At 38.2% G+C, this 18,033-nt stretch overlaps 1 protein-coding gene across 3 annotated transcripts in view; it reads left to right on the top strand.

Moving 5' to 3' along the window:
* Positions 1-18,033, top strand: part of PLEKHB2 (pleckstrin homology domain containing B2) — a 49,354-nt gene that overhangs the window by 13,878 nt on the left and 17,443 nt on the right. For all 3 annotated transcript variants that reach the window (XM_022590524.2, XM_022590523.3, XM_089916939.1), the window contains exons 3-6: positions 2,755-2,907; positions 3,926-4,028; positions 8,701-8,740; positions 10,017-10,106. In XM_022590524.2, the coding sequence (XP_022446232.1) occupies positions 2,755-2,907; positions 3,926-4,028; positions 8,701-8,740; positions 10,017-10,106 (386 nt within the window). The remainder of the gene's footprint in view (positions 1-2,754; positions 2,908-3,925; positions 4,029-8,700; positions 8,741-10,016; positions 10,107-18,033) is intronic.

Here is an 18,033-nt window from a genome sequence, read left to right as displayed (position 1 = left end):
AGTTAGTTCCCCGACCACGGATGGAACCTGTGCCCCCTGCAATGGAAGCATAGAATCTTAACCACTGAATGGCCAGGGAAGTCCCTAGCATGCTGTATTATTAACGGCTGACCTGAGGTTCTTGGATCTACCTAAGCTGAGCTGATATATTACCATGGAGCTGAGCTAATATATTAGCATGGAGGTACTGCGCGCTTTGTGGGAAACACCTGTCTCATCTGGGGATTGAACAGTGACCAGATTCTGAAATACTAGAGTCTTTAATTATAGATTAAGATTTGACCCGAGGGAACAAGTTTATCTAAAACCAATCTTTTGTGTCTCCAAAAGGACTCTGGAGAAGGGACTCAGTTCTTTTTTTATGGGATTAAGTTCATTTTCTTAGACTCATCTCTATGGGCCTGCATATACTTAACTCTGCTTATCTCTGAGGCTGCCACCTTAAGTAGGATTCATAGTATGTTTTAAAGCAGGAAGAAGCAGCTCTATTTATTGCAGAAAGAGTAAGCAGATTATTCTGCTCTCGTTCTAGAAAGAGCAGCATTAAGGGAAAAGTGACTAGTATATTGTTTATGACTCCAGCAAAAGCTTGAGTGGTGATATATACTGTATTGTTCAGATATGAATTTGTATTTAAGGAATATTTTGAATACTTAGCTAAAATTGAGCCTAGCAATGAAGAATGGACTTGCATACCTTAGACGCTTTATAAAAACTATTTATGAAGCTTGTTTGTGTTCCCATTGTACAGATTTTTATATCAATATAATTATCACAACAGCTCTGTGAGGTGGGTGGCATTACCCCAGCTTCCAGCTGAAGAAATAGAGGTTCACTGATAACTGGTCCAGATGTTAACTATGGGTGGCAAACCTACATTCAGACTCAGGGCTGTCTCGTTTCAACATCAACACCCTTTCTACCAGGAGACGAGCTTTCAGACTGTGTCCTGTTACTAGTTTTACATTCTCAGACCTGGAGCTGAACAGGTGTCCTTTCAAGGTCTATGACAGTTCTGTAGTCTAAGAATAGATGCAGCTATTGTATTGTTGGCTTAAAAAAAAAAAAAAAGTTGTGACATATTGGAATCTAGCCCCAGTGTTTGTGTAAGTTTCCTTGTTTTGGGTTTTGAGGATCTTGGGTCATCCTAAAATGGTCAGGGGACATGGAGAGCCTTGCTCAGACCTGGAGGATGTGCCTTCCCTTCCTGCACTCTTTGAGGGCAAGTTTCCTTTCTCCATCATGACTCAATGTAAATGCTCTGTCAACATAAGTGAACAGTGACCCTTTTGACAATTTTGTGCTTCCCATCAGCGCTTAGCATGATGATGTACACAAAATAGGAGTTCTGTAAATAAGTTGTACAGACTTTTCCACTGTCTTAGTTATGGTTATCTCAAAAGTGTGTATTCAGAAGACTTATTCCATTTCCCAATCTCCTGATGTTGGGTTTATTTTTCCGTCTTTGCTAAAGCAGAAGTATCATTCATAATAAACTAAAATGAGGTGAGTTGTATTATATTCACTGAGTTGCAGAGCAGCAGAGATACACATGTAGTTACATATATGCACCGCTGTCTTCAAGTTTCCTTTTCTTGCCATTGGCAGACTCTTAGGGCTCAGTATCTGGACTCTGGAGGACAGCTTAATTTAGGGTTCTGCAGTCAGGCCTTTGATGGCAGGTGTGATACTTGGGTAGAACTCCCCAACCCGGTGATTACACCTGTCTGTGTTTGGGTGGCTCTCTTTGGTAGTTTCTGCACAGCTCAGGCACTGCCAGTTAAATGGATGCTGGGTGTCACTTATTTATCAGTTTGAGCAAGTGCTGTGGTTGCCTCTCAGCAAGGTGGGTGTTTGATAGTGGTAAAAGAAATTTGGAAGGCTGCTGGGATGAATATTTGGAATTTGTGCACATTGGCCATGAACAGGGTGGGATCTATAGGAACAAAAGATGCAGCCGGTAGCGTATGGATGTGAGAAAGGTGCAGGGGTAACTTTTAGATTTCCCTTTTGGCTGACAAGGAAATTAGAGTTTTATGAAGTTAAATGCCTAGTCCAAGATTACAAATGAATGGATGAATTCTCTCAAACTGATAGAGACGTGTGAGTTAGTAGGATGGATGCGTGCTGGGTAGGAGTCAGGCCCTGGGCCTGGGTCAGTGTCTGGGTGTGGATGTATCCAGTGTCTGAGCCTGCCTCTGCATAGTCTTAGGCAGGGAGACTCCCCACATTGTGGGCTGTAAGGGAAGGTGAGCATTAGAGAAGAGTATATGTGAAGGCCCTTCAAGAAAAAGAGAAGTTTTTCCAGAAGAGGAAGGTATTACTGTTATTTGTGTGTAGAGACTTTACAGTTCAACGTTTTCTGATCAATCTAGCAGTTAGATACTACTGGGAAGGATTAGATATACCACATGGAGAGTTAAATGTTAGACATGTTTCATTAGCTCAAAATCAAAGTTTTATTGAACTTCCTTTTTTTTTAAAAAAAATATTTTGATACTTTTAAGTTGGCAGCGTTCTCAGTAAGATCGAAGTTCTCATCTTAGAGCATGCTGCATGCAGCCCTGGTACAGCATGGGTGTTCATGCAGTTCAGGTCTACTTTCACTTCCATTTTGATGGACTGCTCTGGGAAATTGTATGCAGGTATACTTTTGGGACCAGAGGAAAGTTTCTTTTTTTTCTGTTACCGGTGAATTAAAGGACAAAGTCCTTGCTTTTCCACTCAAAGGCAACATTTCCCACTTTTTTTCAGGTACTATTTTGAAGCGCTGGAAGAAGAATTGGTTTGACCTGTGGTCAGATGGTCACCTGATCTATTATGATGACCAAACTCGGCAGAGTGTGGAGGATAAGGTCCACATGCCCGTGGACTGCATCAACATCCGCACGGGACATGAATGTCGGGGTAAGTGGGTCTGTCTTGTCCAGCTTCTGTCGCCTGCCCTTCTGCTTTCTTGATGGGAGTTGATTCTTCTTCCTTACCCATTCTGCTTTCATTTACAGACCAAAGAAGGGTTTCATCTGGGAAGAGGTAACCAGATGAAACCAGACACTTGGATTATGACCCATGTGGGTTGGCAGATTAATTTTCTCCTCTGAATTAGACCCATCAGTCCACATTTCTCTTCTCTCTAATGGAGAAGGTGGTGGAAGACTAAGGAACCAGAGTGCTGGGAACCCCAAGAAGGATGGAGCTAACCTAGGCAGTATAGATTTTGTGACTCAGAAACTGGCTTATTGATAACAACTCTAGTCAGTTTCTTAAAATCCATGATGTCTTTCAATATAATTATCACAACTATTGAAGGAATAGTTTTTTTTTGTTTTAATAAGCATAGACTTTTCTATTTCTAATTAATGGCATATGTAGACTTCCCTGTTTGTTTTATTAGCTCTGTTGCTATTTGGAATAAAGAGGCTGCTGTAGTAACCATTGGTGTAATAATATCCTGCCCCTATAAGTTCTTGAAACACAAGCCTCTATGGACTAGCTATTGAAATCCTTACTTAAACCAGGCTCAGATATCATAGGTCTTACTTCTTGGTACACAGAGATACTTTAAACAACCGATTTTCACTTTTAAAGCAGCGATCTAGTTTGATGCTTTGTGAATAAAAGCAGTAAGTATTCTGTTAACTGATGCTTTGCAACACTTTTCGTTGTGCTTATTCTTCTAATGTCTGGGCTATTTTGTATATCACCATATGTGGATTGTGCTCTGGAAGAGGCTTACGTGTTTCTCCAGCAGGAAGTTTAATTAGAATGGAGTAATGATTCATGTGTTTGGTTCTGTACAGCAGAACAAAGATGTTTTATAATTGTAATGTTCTGAAGTTCTGGTCCTTTGCTTATCTGAGCTGTTAAGAAATCCTTAAAAAAAAAAACTATGTAAATACTCCTGTATTCTATATATTTTTCATAGATATTCAGCCTCCAGATGGGAAGCCAAAAGACTGTCTGCTGCAGATTGTTTGCCGAGATGGGAAAACCATCAGTCTTTGTGCAGAAAGCACAGATGATTGTTTGTAAGTTTTTTTCCAGTGTGTTTAATTTTAAAAGTGTTTTCTGTTTTAATTTCCAGTTATGAGGAAGGGAGAAGAACGGGAGTGGCGTGTTCCTGTAGGCAGCAGAATAAGTGACTCAGAGGTTGTGTGAAAGAAATGTTAAGAGTCTTACTCCATGTCTGATAACCCTGATCCTCGTTTCTGCCTCTGCAGAGCTGCCCATGCAGGGTCCCATTGTAGTGAGTATGGCAGAAACTATTAGATACAGTCACTTTGCACTCTCTTTTTTCATTACTAGATGCACATTGGGCGATGGGCATAGTTAAGTGGGTTCTTAAATTTTCTTTTTTTGGCCATGCCATATGGCTTGTGGGGTATTAGTTCCCCGACCAGGGATTGAACCTGGGCCCCCAGCAGTGAGAGCGTGGAGTCCTAACCACTGGACTGCCAGGGAATTCCCCTTAAATCTTGTCCTTTTTATGTAAATGTCTTTTTAAAAAGCACTGACATCTGTATTATATAGCCTTTCTCCTTTTGGTGGTTCTTATTTCCATCTGCCATCTCTGAAGAAGGGGTATGGAACCACAAAGAAGGAAAACCCAACTTTATTAATTCTCAGTCTGTTAACATGAGCATTGATGTAGGATTAGAATCTTGAAAACACTGATTTTTTTTTTCCTGTCCACACTGTACCACTAACAAAGGTTAACTCTGGACATTGCAGATCTCTAGGGTTTATTTTAAATCCTAGATGTAGTTTCGTTTTTACATTCTTCTCATTTATATTAGTGAATCTTAAATAGCACTTTCTGGAAAAGATGTACCTTTCCTAAAGACTAATGGAGAAATGAACACAGGTCAAGCCAGTTTGCTACTTTTTTATAAACTGGATCTATATTTTTACTCTTTAATAATTTGAACACTTACTTTGCACTGGGTACTGTGCTAACTGCTTTATGTATGTTGTTTAATCCTCACCATATCTTATAAAGTGGATACTATTCTGTTGTAAGAAATTGAGGCATAGTGAGGTTAAGTAACTTTCTGTATCAGTTTTTAATGCTCTTGTAATAAATTACCACAAGCTTAGTGGCTTCGAACAGTACACATTTCTGATTACATTTCTGGAGGTCGGAGTTTTACACTAGGTTTCAAAGTGTTGGCAGGGCCATGATCCCTTCTTGAGGCTCTAGGGAGGAGTCCGTTTCCTTGCCTTTTCTAGCTTCAAGAGTCCTGCATTCCTTGGCTTCTGGGCTGAGCCCTTCTCCTGCTGTCATCTGTCTGATTCTCTGTAGCTGGGGAAGGTTATATGCTTTTAAGGATTTAAGAATAGTTTGAGCCAGCCTCGATAATCCAGTATAATCTTCGCCATTTCAAGGTCCTTAACCTTAAGTATAGCTGCAGAGTCCATTTGCCTGGTGAGGTAACATTTTAGAGGTTCTGGGGATTAGGATATGGATCTCTCTGTAGGGAGGAGGCATCATTCTGCCTGCCATACTTCCCAAGGTTTTAGAGCTTGTAGACTAGACTCAGAATTTGAATCTTTGTCTTCATAGCCCTTTGTTCTTAACTGCTCTATTCTACTGTTTGCTGAGATGTCACATGTATGGACAGTTCCTTTAAGTACTAGTGGAAAAAATATCTAGAACTAAAATTTTAGAATATTTTAACAAAACATGGGAGGCTTTTTTGTCATAGAGGAGGGAGAAGGGGTAAAAGTACACTGAAGGACTTGCCTTGTTTGGCATGGAAGGCTGACTTTTTCTTAACCTTTATGGGAAAATAGAGGTTTATTTATGTGTCTAATTTTAAGGGTACAATTAGGGACAGAGCAATGGAGGATAATACTAGAAGAATAAAAAAACCCAGCAGGTAAACTTAATAAAGCATGACAGGAGATGAAGTAGCAGTAATTAGATCAATGATATCTGTGAATTCAATAAATGTGAGTTGGTTAAATTCTCCTTAAAAAGGATAAGATCTGAGATTGGGCAGAAAATACAAAGTCCACCTATTTATTCTGTTAACAGGAAACACACTTGAAATAAAATGACACAGCAAGGTAAAAAAGTAAAGAAGAGGAGACTGTTTGTTTCCTGGGGCTGCTGTAACACAGTATCACAAGCTAGGTGCCTTAAAACAACAGGTTTATTCTCTCACAGTTCCAGAAGCTAGAAGTCTGACATTACTGTGTCAGCAGAGCCATGCTTCCTCTAAGACTCTGGATAGAATCATTCCTGGCCTCTTCCTAGGTTTGGTTGTGGCCGGTTATCCTTGATGTTCTCTGGCTTGCAGCTGCACCACTCCAGTCTCTGCCTCTGTTATAACATGGTATTCTCCCTGTGTGTCTGTGTCCACATTTCTTCTTCTTATAAGGACACCTTCATTCAGTATGACCTCATCTTAATTTGACTCCATCTGCAGAGACCCTATTTCTAAATAATTCACCTGTACTGGGGATTAGGACTTAAGCTTATCTTTCTGCAGGGGATACAATTCAACGCATGCCAGAGACCTCTGAGAAAAAAGGGGGAAATGAATCTGTGTCATCTTCCTCAACTACCTAGTGAAATGAAGGGGAAGACATTCAGAAGTGACAGCCAAATAAAGAAGTTTAACTTCAAGCACAGAATACAAAGAGCAACAGTCAGAAAAAGAAATAGAAGATTCTGTTGAGATGTATCACAGTTTTTAACCCTACCCCAACTCCCAGAAGCAGTAACAAGATGAGCTAATTAAATCTTAAAAATTTTTGGTAGTACCCTGCGGTCTGTAGAGGTGCTGATACTTCTTGAAAAAGCCAAGGAAAAACCCTTGAGCCTATGATATCCTTGGGACCTTAGCAGAGACTGGAAGGTTCCCCCAGGGCTTGTCATTTCAGAACACTAGAAGGCAGAGAAGGATAAGCGAGCCCCGGCATAAGACATTCAAAGGAATTATGCTTAGAAGAGTGTAGAACCCAGATTTTTCAGAAAGGACTTACTCCCTATCTTGACCAGTCACAAAAATTAACTTGAAATGGATTGAAGACTTAAATGTAAGACCGTAAACTGTAAACCTACTAGAAGGAAACATGGGGAAAAAGGTCTTTGACATTGGTCTTGGCAGCGATTTTGGATATGACACCAAAAGTGCAAGCAACAAAAGCAGAAGTAAACAAATTGGGACTACATTAAGCTAAAAAACTTCTGCACAGCAAAAGAAACAATTAGAAAAATAACAAGGCATCCTATGGAATAGGAGAAAATATTTGCAAACCATTTATGTGATAAGGGTTTAATATCTAAAATATATAGGGAACTTGTATGACTCCATAGCATAAAAACGAACTAATTAAAAGATGGGGAAAGGACTTGCAAAAACGTTTTTCCAAAGGTGCTCAACATCACTAATAATCAGGGAAGTGCAAACCAAAACCACAGTGAGATCACCTCACACCTTAGAATGGCTGTTATCAAAAAGACAAAAGATAAGTATTGGTGAGGGTGTGGAGAAAAGGGAACCCTGTGCACTATTGGTGGGCATGTAACTTTGTGCAGCCACTATGGAAAACAGTATGGAGGTTCCTCAAAAAATTAAAAGTAGAACTACCATATGATTCAGCAATGCCACTTCTGTGTATATATCTGAAGGAAATTAAATCATTGTCTCAAAGAGGTAGCTGTACCCCTGTGTTTCTCGCATTATTCGTAGTAGCCAAGACATGGAAACAACTCAAGTGTCTGATGATGGATGAACTGATAAATAAAATGTGATACACACACACACACACACACGCACAGACTTGTGCATGCATGGGTAATGGACTGTTAATCAACCATAAAACAGGAAACCCTGCCTTTACAACAACATAAATGGACCTTGAGGGCATTATGCTAAGTGAAGTAAGTCAGACAGAGAAAGAAAAATACTATATGTTCTCACTTATATGTAGAATCTAAAAAAGCCAAAATCATGGAAGTAGAGAGTAGAATGGTGTTTGCCAGGGGTTGAGGGAAATGGGGGAGATATTGGACAAAGAGTACAAGCATCCAGCTGTAAAATGAGTGAGTTCTGGGCATCTATTGTACAGCATAGTGACTGTAATTAATAATACTGTCTCATATACTTGAAAGTTAAGAGAGTAGATCTTAAGTGTTATCACCAGAAAAAATATAAAGGTAATCATGTGCGGGGGGCCTGGAGGTGTTAGCTTATTGTGGTAATCAATTCATGATATACGTGTCAGGTCATCATGTTGTATACCTTAAACTTACGTACGTTACAGGTCAGTTTCTCAAATACCAACATTATTTTTAATAGCAAAATATTGCTGACCATCTAAATCTCATATCATGGAACATTATGTAGCCGTTAAAAAAATCAAGTAGATCTGTGTGTATGACATGAACAGATACTGCTAGTTCTAGTATAGTTAAGCATGGTACATTGTACATTTATTTAAAAAGTAAAGGAAAAACTGTAGAGTAGATTATGCTTTAAATATTACATATGTACTATAGATTTATTTCTTTACATATCATATATTCCTAGTGCATATCTTAAATAAGTTGATTGAGTAGGTCTTGAGGCAAGGGCTTCAGATCTGTTCTTAAACAAGCTTTTTCAGAAATTCCGATGCCAGTGCAGGTTTGAGAACCGTTGAGATAGATGTTGGATTGCCTGAAATAAAGTACCTCTTTCTTTTCTTCAGGGCCTGGAAATTTACGCTTCAGGATTCCAGGACAAACACAGTAAGTTGCTAATGGCAGTCACTAGTAATGTTTTCACTTAGTCTTGCTGTAACAAACGGGAGAACAGGAGGTTAAGAAGGGAAATGGGGAAGAGGGTTTTTTTGCCATCCGGCCCAGGATGAGCAAGCAGAGATAGGCTGTGTTTCGCTGACAGTGAGGAAGCTGGATTTTGCCAAAACATTTTGGCAGGAGGAGCCCTCCTAACACAGGCACACTGGTCCCAGTGTTGTTTTCTAGAAATGTTTGTATCTCACAAAGATTTGCAACACTCTGAATTCTGCTGCCATTTACAGAGAAGGCACAAAAGGGACCACAGGGTCCTTTTCATGAATAGCATCTCAGCCTGTGAAATAAACATTTTTGGGACTTGTACTTGTCTCTAGTTTCTTCTGACTTTAGGAAGTAACTGAGACAGTAAACCCCATTTGTAGAGGCTAGTGATACCATCTTGGTGTCTGTCAGGGAATCAAAGGCAATTCCCTCTGTGGTCAACATTTTCATTCTTCAGATAGGGTTTTATTTTTTCATTTATTTCTCTAGGAAGGAAAGAGAAAGGTAGATGGTGCTTTTTAAAGAATTTGTACAGGGGGAGAAGAAAGTAAAAAGACTTAATATCCAAATGCTGTTTTTTCCTACTTTTGTTAGCTCAGGACTGTTTTTCCTCCTAAGATTACAGGTCCAGTTACCTTTTCTTCGATGAAAATCCTTTACTTGAATGAAGTTAGTATTGATGATTCATATAGTTAGGGGCAAGAGCTAAGGTGATTCTTCATGTGGATATTTTTAAAAAGAGTACACATATTTTTGTTTTCCACTGGGGGGTAATTTACTGAAAGATTTTTAAATTTTTTAATGGAAAAACCAGATTGTGAGTGTAGAACATATCCCTGACTGCTACGTTTTAGATTGTAGGATTTTTATTTGTGAACAGAAGGGATGTTGAGAGTGGTGTAACATCTTTTAAAAGGGCTGGGTAACAGTGGAGGCCCTGTGGCCTTCTTGGGCAGTGAGAACTCTACTTCTGCCCCCTGCTGGTGGCTGAGGAGGGCCACATCCTCCTGAATTCAAAGGACACTGGAGTGCTGGGTGGTGGGCAAGGGGAGGGTGGTCCTGCTAGTCATTGCTTCTCAGAGAGCTGTTATATTTCCTCTTCAAAGATTAAACTTTTCGGCTTTTATTAATTTTTTAATTTACTAAATAAAAGGGTATAGTATCATAAGAGCCTTTAGTTGCTTTGTGGCAACTCACTTGTTTTCATACTTTCTCTCCTCTCAAGGCTTATGTTGGCTCAGAAATCGTGTATGATGAGACTGCCGTGGTTTCCTCCCCACCTCCTTACACAGCCTATGCTGCACCAACCCCTGAGGTAGGGAGCAAATCTTTGCCTTATAGAATCCAAGTGAGGGAAACTTGGCGTCTCTGTGCTACTGTGCTTTTAAAACAAAAGAAAACTTTGAGCCAGCCAGTATCACAGAAATTAGAAATGTACTGTAAACCCTTTCTTCTTTAAACTTTTCTTTTTCTTTTTTAAATAGATTGTTGTCATCTTTTGCTTTCCTAAAATAAAGCAACTGCTTTATAATCTTCCTGTTCACATTTTCTTTTTAAGATAGACCTAAAAATGAATCATGGTAATATGATTTTGATGATTCAAGTTTATACTTAATTATTTACTTGAATACTCTCTATCATCAGAAAAAATGCTTTTTTTTTATTTTGAAAAAACAAAAACAAAACCTTAAAAAAAAATCACATGCCAAATACCTTGTGGTGTCCCCTAGTTAGAGGTGCCAGGCATTCAGTGCTACATATAGAAGTCTCTTGTGGGAGGCACTTTGATTTTCTTTTTACTTTTAATTTTGAAATAATTATAGATTCACAAGAAGTTGCAAAGGTAATATGGAGAAATCTCATGTCTCATGTACTCTTCACCCATTTCCCCAGCTGTTACATGGTAGATAAAATCAAAACCAGGAATTTGAAATTGGTGCAATGTTTATGTCTGGTTCCATGTCATTTTATCATATGTGTAGATTTGTATAACCGCCACCTCAATCAAGATATAAAACTGTTCATAATATCTTCTTCCTGCTACACCCTCTTATAGTCACACCCTTCTTCCCCTTCCCTAACTCCTGTCAACCACTGATTTGTTTGCCGTCTGTATAACTTTGTCATTTCCACAGTGTTATATACATGGAATCATATAACACGTGATCTTTTGAGATCTTTTGATGTTTTCACTAAGCACAACGCCCTTGAGAGTCATCCAAATTGTTGCATGTGTCAGTAGTCTGTTCCTTTTTATTGCTGAGTAGTATGCCATGGTATGGATGTACCACATTATGTATTGAACGTTTACCTATTGGGAGACATTTTGGTTGTTTCTAGATTTTGGCTGTTACCAATAAACCTTATGTGAACACTCATGTACAGGTTGTTATGCAGACATAAAGTTTTATTTCTCTGGGATAAGTGCCCAAAAATGTAATTGCTGAGTTGAATGTGTGGTAAGTATATGATTAGTTTTTTAAAAAGCTGACAAACTGCTTTCCAGAGTTTCTCTACTATTTCTCTTTCCCATCAGTAGTGTATGTGTGGTTTACTTTCTCTGTATCCTCACCAGCATTTGCTGTTGTTGCTGTTTTTTATTTTAACTATTCCGATAGGTGTGTAGTGATATTTCACTGTGATCCTAATTGGCATTTCCCATAGCTTGTGATGTTGAACATCTTTTTATGTGCTTACTTGCCATCCATATATCCTGTTCAGTGAGATGTGTCTTCATGTCATTTGCTCATTTTCTACTTGTTTTATTATTTTTTTATTGTTGAGTTTTGAGAGTTCTTATATATATGTTTGAGATAGGAATCCTTTGTCAGATATGTGATCAGTAGCATATCTTTTTATTCTCTTGACAGTGCCTTTCACAGAGTTTTTAATTTTGATGCAGTCCAATTTATCAGTTTTTCTTTTTATGGACTGTGTTTTGTTGTCATGTTTAACACTTCACCTAGACCAAGTTTCCCAAGATTTTCTTCTGTGTTATCTTCTGAAAGTTTCGTAGTCCTAGGATTTATACACGAGTCTTTTCTGTTGTCAGTTAATTTTTAATAAGGTGAGAGGGTTATGTTGAGGTTCTTTTTTTTTTTTTTTTTTCATATGGATGTCCAATTGTCCCATCACTATTTGTTGAAAAGACTGTTAATCCGTTCTGGGATTGGTTTTGCATCTCTGTAAAAAATCAGTTGACTGTATTTATGTGTGTCTGTTTCTGGGTTCTCTGTCTGTTCCATCCTCTGATACCACACAGACTTGATTACTGTAGCTATATATCAATAATAAGTCTTGAGATTGGGTAGGCTGATTCCCCCCACTTCATTCTTCCTTTTCAGAATTCTTTTAGCTATTCTGATTCCACTTACTTTCCATGTAAATTTGTCTAAATGTACAGCAAAATCTTTCTGGGATTTTGATAGAAATCAGGTTTTTGGGGGGAGCATTGACATCTTTATTATGTTGAGCTTCCAATCCATGAAAATGGACTATTTAGATCCTGTTTGATTTTTTTTCACTAGCATTTTGTAGCTTTCAGTATATAAATCCTGTATGTGTTTTGTTAGATTTATACTTAAATGTTTCTCTTTTTTTTTGAATTTTTGTATATGGTATTTCAAATTTCATTTTCTCCATGTTTATTGCTAGTATATAGAAGCACAGTTGATTTTTATATGTTGATCTTGTAGCCTGTGAGCTTATTACTAAACTCACTTATTAGTTCTATGAGTATTTTATTTTATAAGTTTAGTTATTTATTGGCTGTGTTGGGTCTTCGTTGCTGTGCGTGGACTTTCTCTAGTTGCAGCAAGCAGGGGCTACTCTTCGTTTGCCGTGCGCGGGCTTCTCATTGTGGTGGCTTCTCTTTCTTGCCAAGCATGGGCTCTAAGCGCGCGGGCTTCAGTAGACGTGGCTCGCAGGCTCTAGAGCGCAGGCTCAGTAGTTGTGGTGTGTGGGCTTAGTTGCTCCACGGCATGTGGGATCTTCCTGGACCAGGGCTCGAACCCATGTCCCCTGCATTGGCGGGCGGATTCTTAACCACTGCGCCACCAGGGAAGTCCAAGTATTTTATTTTAGATTCTTGGGAATATACTACATAGACAGTCATGTCATCTACAAATAGAGTTATTTCTTCCTTTGTCGTCTGTGTACCTTCTGTTTCCTTGCCCTGCCTTACCTTATTGCCCTGGTTAGAACTTCCAATATTATATTGAAGAGCAATGGTGAGAGCAGGCATTCTTGCCTTGTTCCTGATTTTGCGGGGAATGCGTTCAGTTTTTCCACACTAAATGTGATGTTTTTTGTAGATGTTGTTTGTCAAGTTGAAGAAAGTCCTTCTTTTTTTTAGTTTTCTGAGTGTTTACCATGAATGGGTGTTGGATTTTGTCATATACCTTTTCTGCATCAATTGATTTGGTCATGTGATTTTTTTAAAAACCTTTTTTTTTTTAAACTTAAATATGGTGGGTTACATTGATTTTTGAATACTGAACCAGCTTTGCATCCCTGGAATAAACCTCACTAGGTTGTGGTGTATAATTCTTTTTATTTATTGCTGGATTCTATGTTTGCTAATATTTATTAGGAGTTTTTGCAACTGTATTCATGAGGGATATTGGTCTGTAGTTTTCTTTTTTTGTACTCTGTTTTATTTTGTTATCAGGTGATACTGACTTTATAGAAGTTAAGGAACTGTTCCATGCTCTTGTATTTTCTAGAAGATATTGTGTAGAAGTGATGTTAATTCTTCTTTAATCATTTGGTAGACATTTCCAGTGAAACTGTCTGGGCCTGCCTGGAGATTTCTTTTGGGGGATATTTTAAATTACAAATTCTGTTTTCTTAATAGTTACAGGACTATTCATTCTCTATTTCATATTGAATGGGTTGTGGTATTTTATACTTTTTGAGGAATTGGTCCTTTTCATTTATATAAGTTGTCTAATTTATGTGTGCAGCTCTGTCATTTGGTCCATACACACTTATATTTTTTTGGTGGATTAACCCTATTATCATTATGTTCTTCTCTGTTTCTGATAATTTTCTTTAGTCTTATGTCTACTCTATCTGATATTAATGTAGCCACTTCTGCTTCCTCTTTATTAATGTTTGCATGATATCTCTTTTCCCATCTTTTTTCTTTCAACATACATATTACATTTGAAGTTTCTTATAGACAGCATATAGTTGGGTCATCCCCTCATCCCCCCATCTGACAAATCTCTATCTTGTAACTGGTATATTTAGGCCATTTACATTTTTTTATTGTGTAAGTTTAAGGTGTACTATATGTTATTTTGATACCTTTATATATTGTAACTGATTGCAAATGTAGCAATATTTATTACACTACATAATTACAGCATGATATTATTGTCTATATTCATTATATGATGGATTATATCTCAAGGCTTATTTAATACTTGTTACAAGTTTGTACCCTTAAACACCATCACTCTTAACCTTCCCCACAGACCATTTGCATATGATGTAATTTTGATATGTTAAGTATGCCATTTTAGTTTTTGTTTTCCTTTGGTTCTGTTTTTCATTTCTGTATGTTCTTTTACTTAAGCTTTTTGTGAGTTACTAGAACATGTTTTATTTTATCTTATTATTTATTTATTTTTATTTTTATTTATTTTTTGGCTGTACTGCACGGCTTGTGTGACCTTAGTTCCCCGACCAGGGAGCTAACCCAGGCCCTTGGTGGTGAGAACGCAGAGTCCTAACCACTGGATTGCCAGGGAATTCCCATAGAACATGTTTTAGAATTACATTTTGATGTATCTGTAATGTTTTGAGTATCTCTTTGTATTGCTATTTTAATGGTTGCTCTAGTTGTTACATTATACATATACACATATTTTTCAAAGTCCAGTGTTCACATTTTACCAGGTCCAGTGAAGTATCAAACCATTACCTCTAAATTCCTTTTTTCTCTCTCATTTTATGGTATAATTGTTTTAAGTATTTCTTTCACATGTATTGAGAACCATATTAGATGGTGTTATAGATTTTGCTACAGCTGTCAAACTTATTAGAAAAATCAAGATGTGATTTTTATTATGTTTACATGTATTCTGCTTTGACCATATTTTTTTACCTCCTGATGTTTCAAGATTTCGTTTATTATTTACTGTTTAGTTAACTTCCTTTTGTCATTCTCTTAGGATAGATCTGCTGGCAACAGATCCTCAGTTTTCCTTCATCTGAGAATGTCTCAATTTCATCTTTGTTCTGAAGAATATTTTCAGTAGTATAGAATTCTGAGTTGACATTTCTTTCAGCACTTGATAAATGTGTGCTATTTCCTTTGGCCCTCCTGATTTCTGATTAGAAATCTGCTATCATTTGAATTTTTTTCCCTGTATACATAGTGCATTGTTTCTGGCTACTTTCCTTGTCTTTAGTTTTCAGAAGTTTGACTCTGATGTGTGTATTTGGGAATTTATCTTATTTGGTGTTCATTCAGTTTCTTGAATACGTAGGTTTATGTTTCTTGCTAAATTTGGGAAATTTTAACCTATTATTTCTGGAATGTTGTTTTAGACCCACCCTCTTTCTCTAATGAAACTGATGATGCAGATGTTAGATGTCTCACATGTCTCAGAGTTTTTGTTCATTTTTTTCTTCAATCTGCTTTTTCTTTGTTCTAATTAGGTAATTTCTACTCTTTATATTCATGTTCATTGATTATTTGTCATCTCTATTTGTTGTTGAGTCCATTCATTGAATAATTTATTAGTTATTTTTATATTTCTAAAATTTTCATTGGTTATTCTTGATATATATCTTTATATAGTTTTTCCTGATATTTTTCTGGTTTTGTGGAGACTTCCTGTTTCTTTTATGAATTTCAAACATGTTCTTAATTACTTATTGAAATATTTTAATGATAGCTGCTTTAAAATCCTTCCCAGGTAATTCCAACATCTTTGTCATCTTGGTGTTGGTCTCTTTTGTTGTCTTTTCTCATCCAGTTTGAGATCTTCCTGGTTCTTGGTATGATGAATTATTCTTTATCAAAACCTGGACATTTTAAATATTATAAGACTGAATCTACTTAAGTCTTGCATTTTAGCAGACTTCCTCCTAATGCTCCTCTGCTGGGTGAAGAGGGGGTCTGCTTTGTTACTTCATGTAACAGTGGAAGTCCAGGTTGTCCCCTGGGTCCCATTGGACACTGGCTCATTGTCACTGCTGAGAGGGCTGGGAAATCAGGCCCTTCTCTAGGTCTCTGCTGACACCAGCCTGCCTGGGAGTTGGAGGGACTTGCCCTGCTGCTCCCCACTAGCCTTCACTGATACTATGGTTACTGATAAGAGGTTGTGGAAGTACTTACTCTCCACTGGGTCTCTGTTGATCCTACTCCAGCAGGACAGGAAGGGGCACCTTGTTTCTGCTGGGCAGAGATGGGAGTTCTGGCTCCTTGCATGGTCTCCACTGACACTGTGGTATGGGACTGGAGGTGGCCTGTTTCCATCTGGTAGCGATGAAATTCCCAGCTTCCCACTTGGCCTTCTCTGACACTGTTTGAGATGGGGGTGGGAGAGCGTCTTTCTCCATACCGGACTTTGCTGGTGGGAGTAATAGCCACAGCTATTTTTGTGTTGTTTGGCTGGAGTGGAGTAGTTACTGCCTGAAAATGGTCTCTCTTGCCAGATTGGCCTTTTCCTTCTTAGGCTTTTTGGGTAGAGACAGCAGGCTTTCCTTGAGGCAGACCAAGAAAGGTCTGCACACGTTGGCATTTCTTGGTTGCCGCTTCTACATTATCCAGTCGGATGTAGGAGGCAAAAAGAAAACCCAGGGAACTCACTGTGTGTCCTTCTTAGGGTCATGAAGTCCCTAGACAGTCACCTGCTTTCTCTCCACCTTTCAGAGTCTCCTTGTGTTTGTTGTATGTATAATGTCCAGGGTTTTCAGTTGTACTTAGAAGGAAGAATAGGGAAAACAATGTCTGCATCTATTCTGTCTTACAGAAGCATAAATTCTGTCTCCTGCTTTTGTAAGATAACAGGTTTAGATCTACATACGTATTTGCCAGGCCATAGCTCCCTGTTCTCCCCTGTGTATAGCCTTTGTCACATAATGACAATAATTGTAATTGTCTGTAAACATGTCTGCCCTGTCACCACCTGTGAGCTCATAAAGAAGGTCAGGCCTTTCATCTCCATATTTCCCAGTATATGGTAGTCCTTTACTTGGTCAGTGGAGGCAGTCCACTGCCCATTTCTGGCAATGCCCTTTCATAGGCAGGTCCTTGTGGAAAACTGCCAGTCACCTGCCCAGGCCTCAGACCTCAGACCCCCCAGTATTAGTCTTTTATATTCTCCTGCCAGGAACTGCTGGTAATTGGGCTGGGAGGGTTTTGCTGCTAGGCTGGCTTCACCAAGAGAAAACTGGCTTTGGATGAATCTCGTTTATCACCTGGTCCAAACTGATCATTTTAGAGATGAACAAAACAAGGCCTACAGTAGTTAGATGACTTACTGAAGGTCAAGTTAGTGGTACAGCTGAAATGAAATTGGAATCTCTGGCAAGTCCAGTTCTCTTTTTTGTTGTGTTTTCCACCTACTTTATTTTACAGCCTGAAAGTAGATTCCAGTTGTGGGTTTGTTTTTTTAGGATATTAAAACAAAGGGCATAAGCACACTGTCTCATGTTCTTTATTTATTGTTATTATTTTTAAAATATTTATTTATTTATTGGGCAGCACCAGGTCTTAGTTGCGGTATGCGGGATCTTTAGTTGCAGCATGGGAATGATCTCTTAGTAGTGGCATGCGTGTGGGATCTAGTTCCCTGACCAGGGATTGAACCTGGGCCCCCTTCATTGGGAGCACGGAGTCTTAGCCACTGGACCACCAGGGAAGTCCCGTCATGTTATTTTTTTAATAGAGTGTCAAACTTTATTGACTGCAACTTGGAGAACCAATTTTAATATATTCCCGGTGGTTTCCAAATTGTATTTTTCAAAATTGAGGTATAATTGACATGCAACATTATATTAGTTTCAGGTATGCAACATAATGATCTGTATTTGTATATATTGCAAAATAATCACTGCACTAGGTCTAGTTAAACTCTGTCACCATAAAGAATTTTTTTTCTTGTGTTGAAAATTTTTAGTACATATCCTCTTCGCAACTTTCAAATATGCAGTATAGTATTATTAACTATAGTCACCATGCTGTATATTATATCCCCATGATTTATTTATTTTATTTTATTTTT

This window comes from Delphinapterus leucas, chromosome 8, assembly GCF_059928025.1.
Source record: "Delphinapterus leucas isolate spDelLeu-1000000601 "Yukka" chromosome 8, BTC_Dleu_Yukka2, whole genome shotgun sequence".
NCBI classification, from domain to species: domain Eukaryota; kingdom Metazoa; phylum Chordata; class Mammalia; order Artiodactyla; family Monodontidae; genus Delphinapterus; species Delphinapterus leucas.
This window is presented reverse-complemented; position numbering and strand designations above follow the sequence as displayed.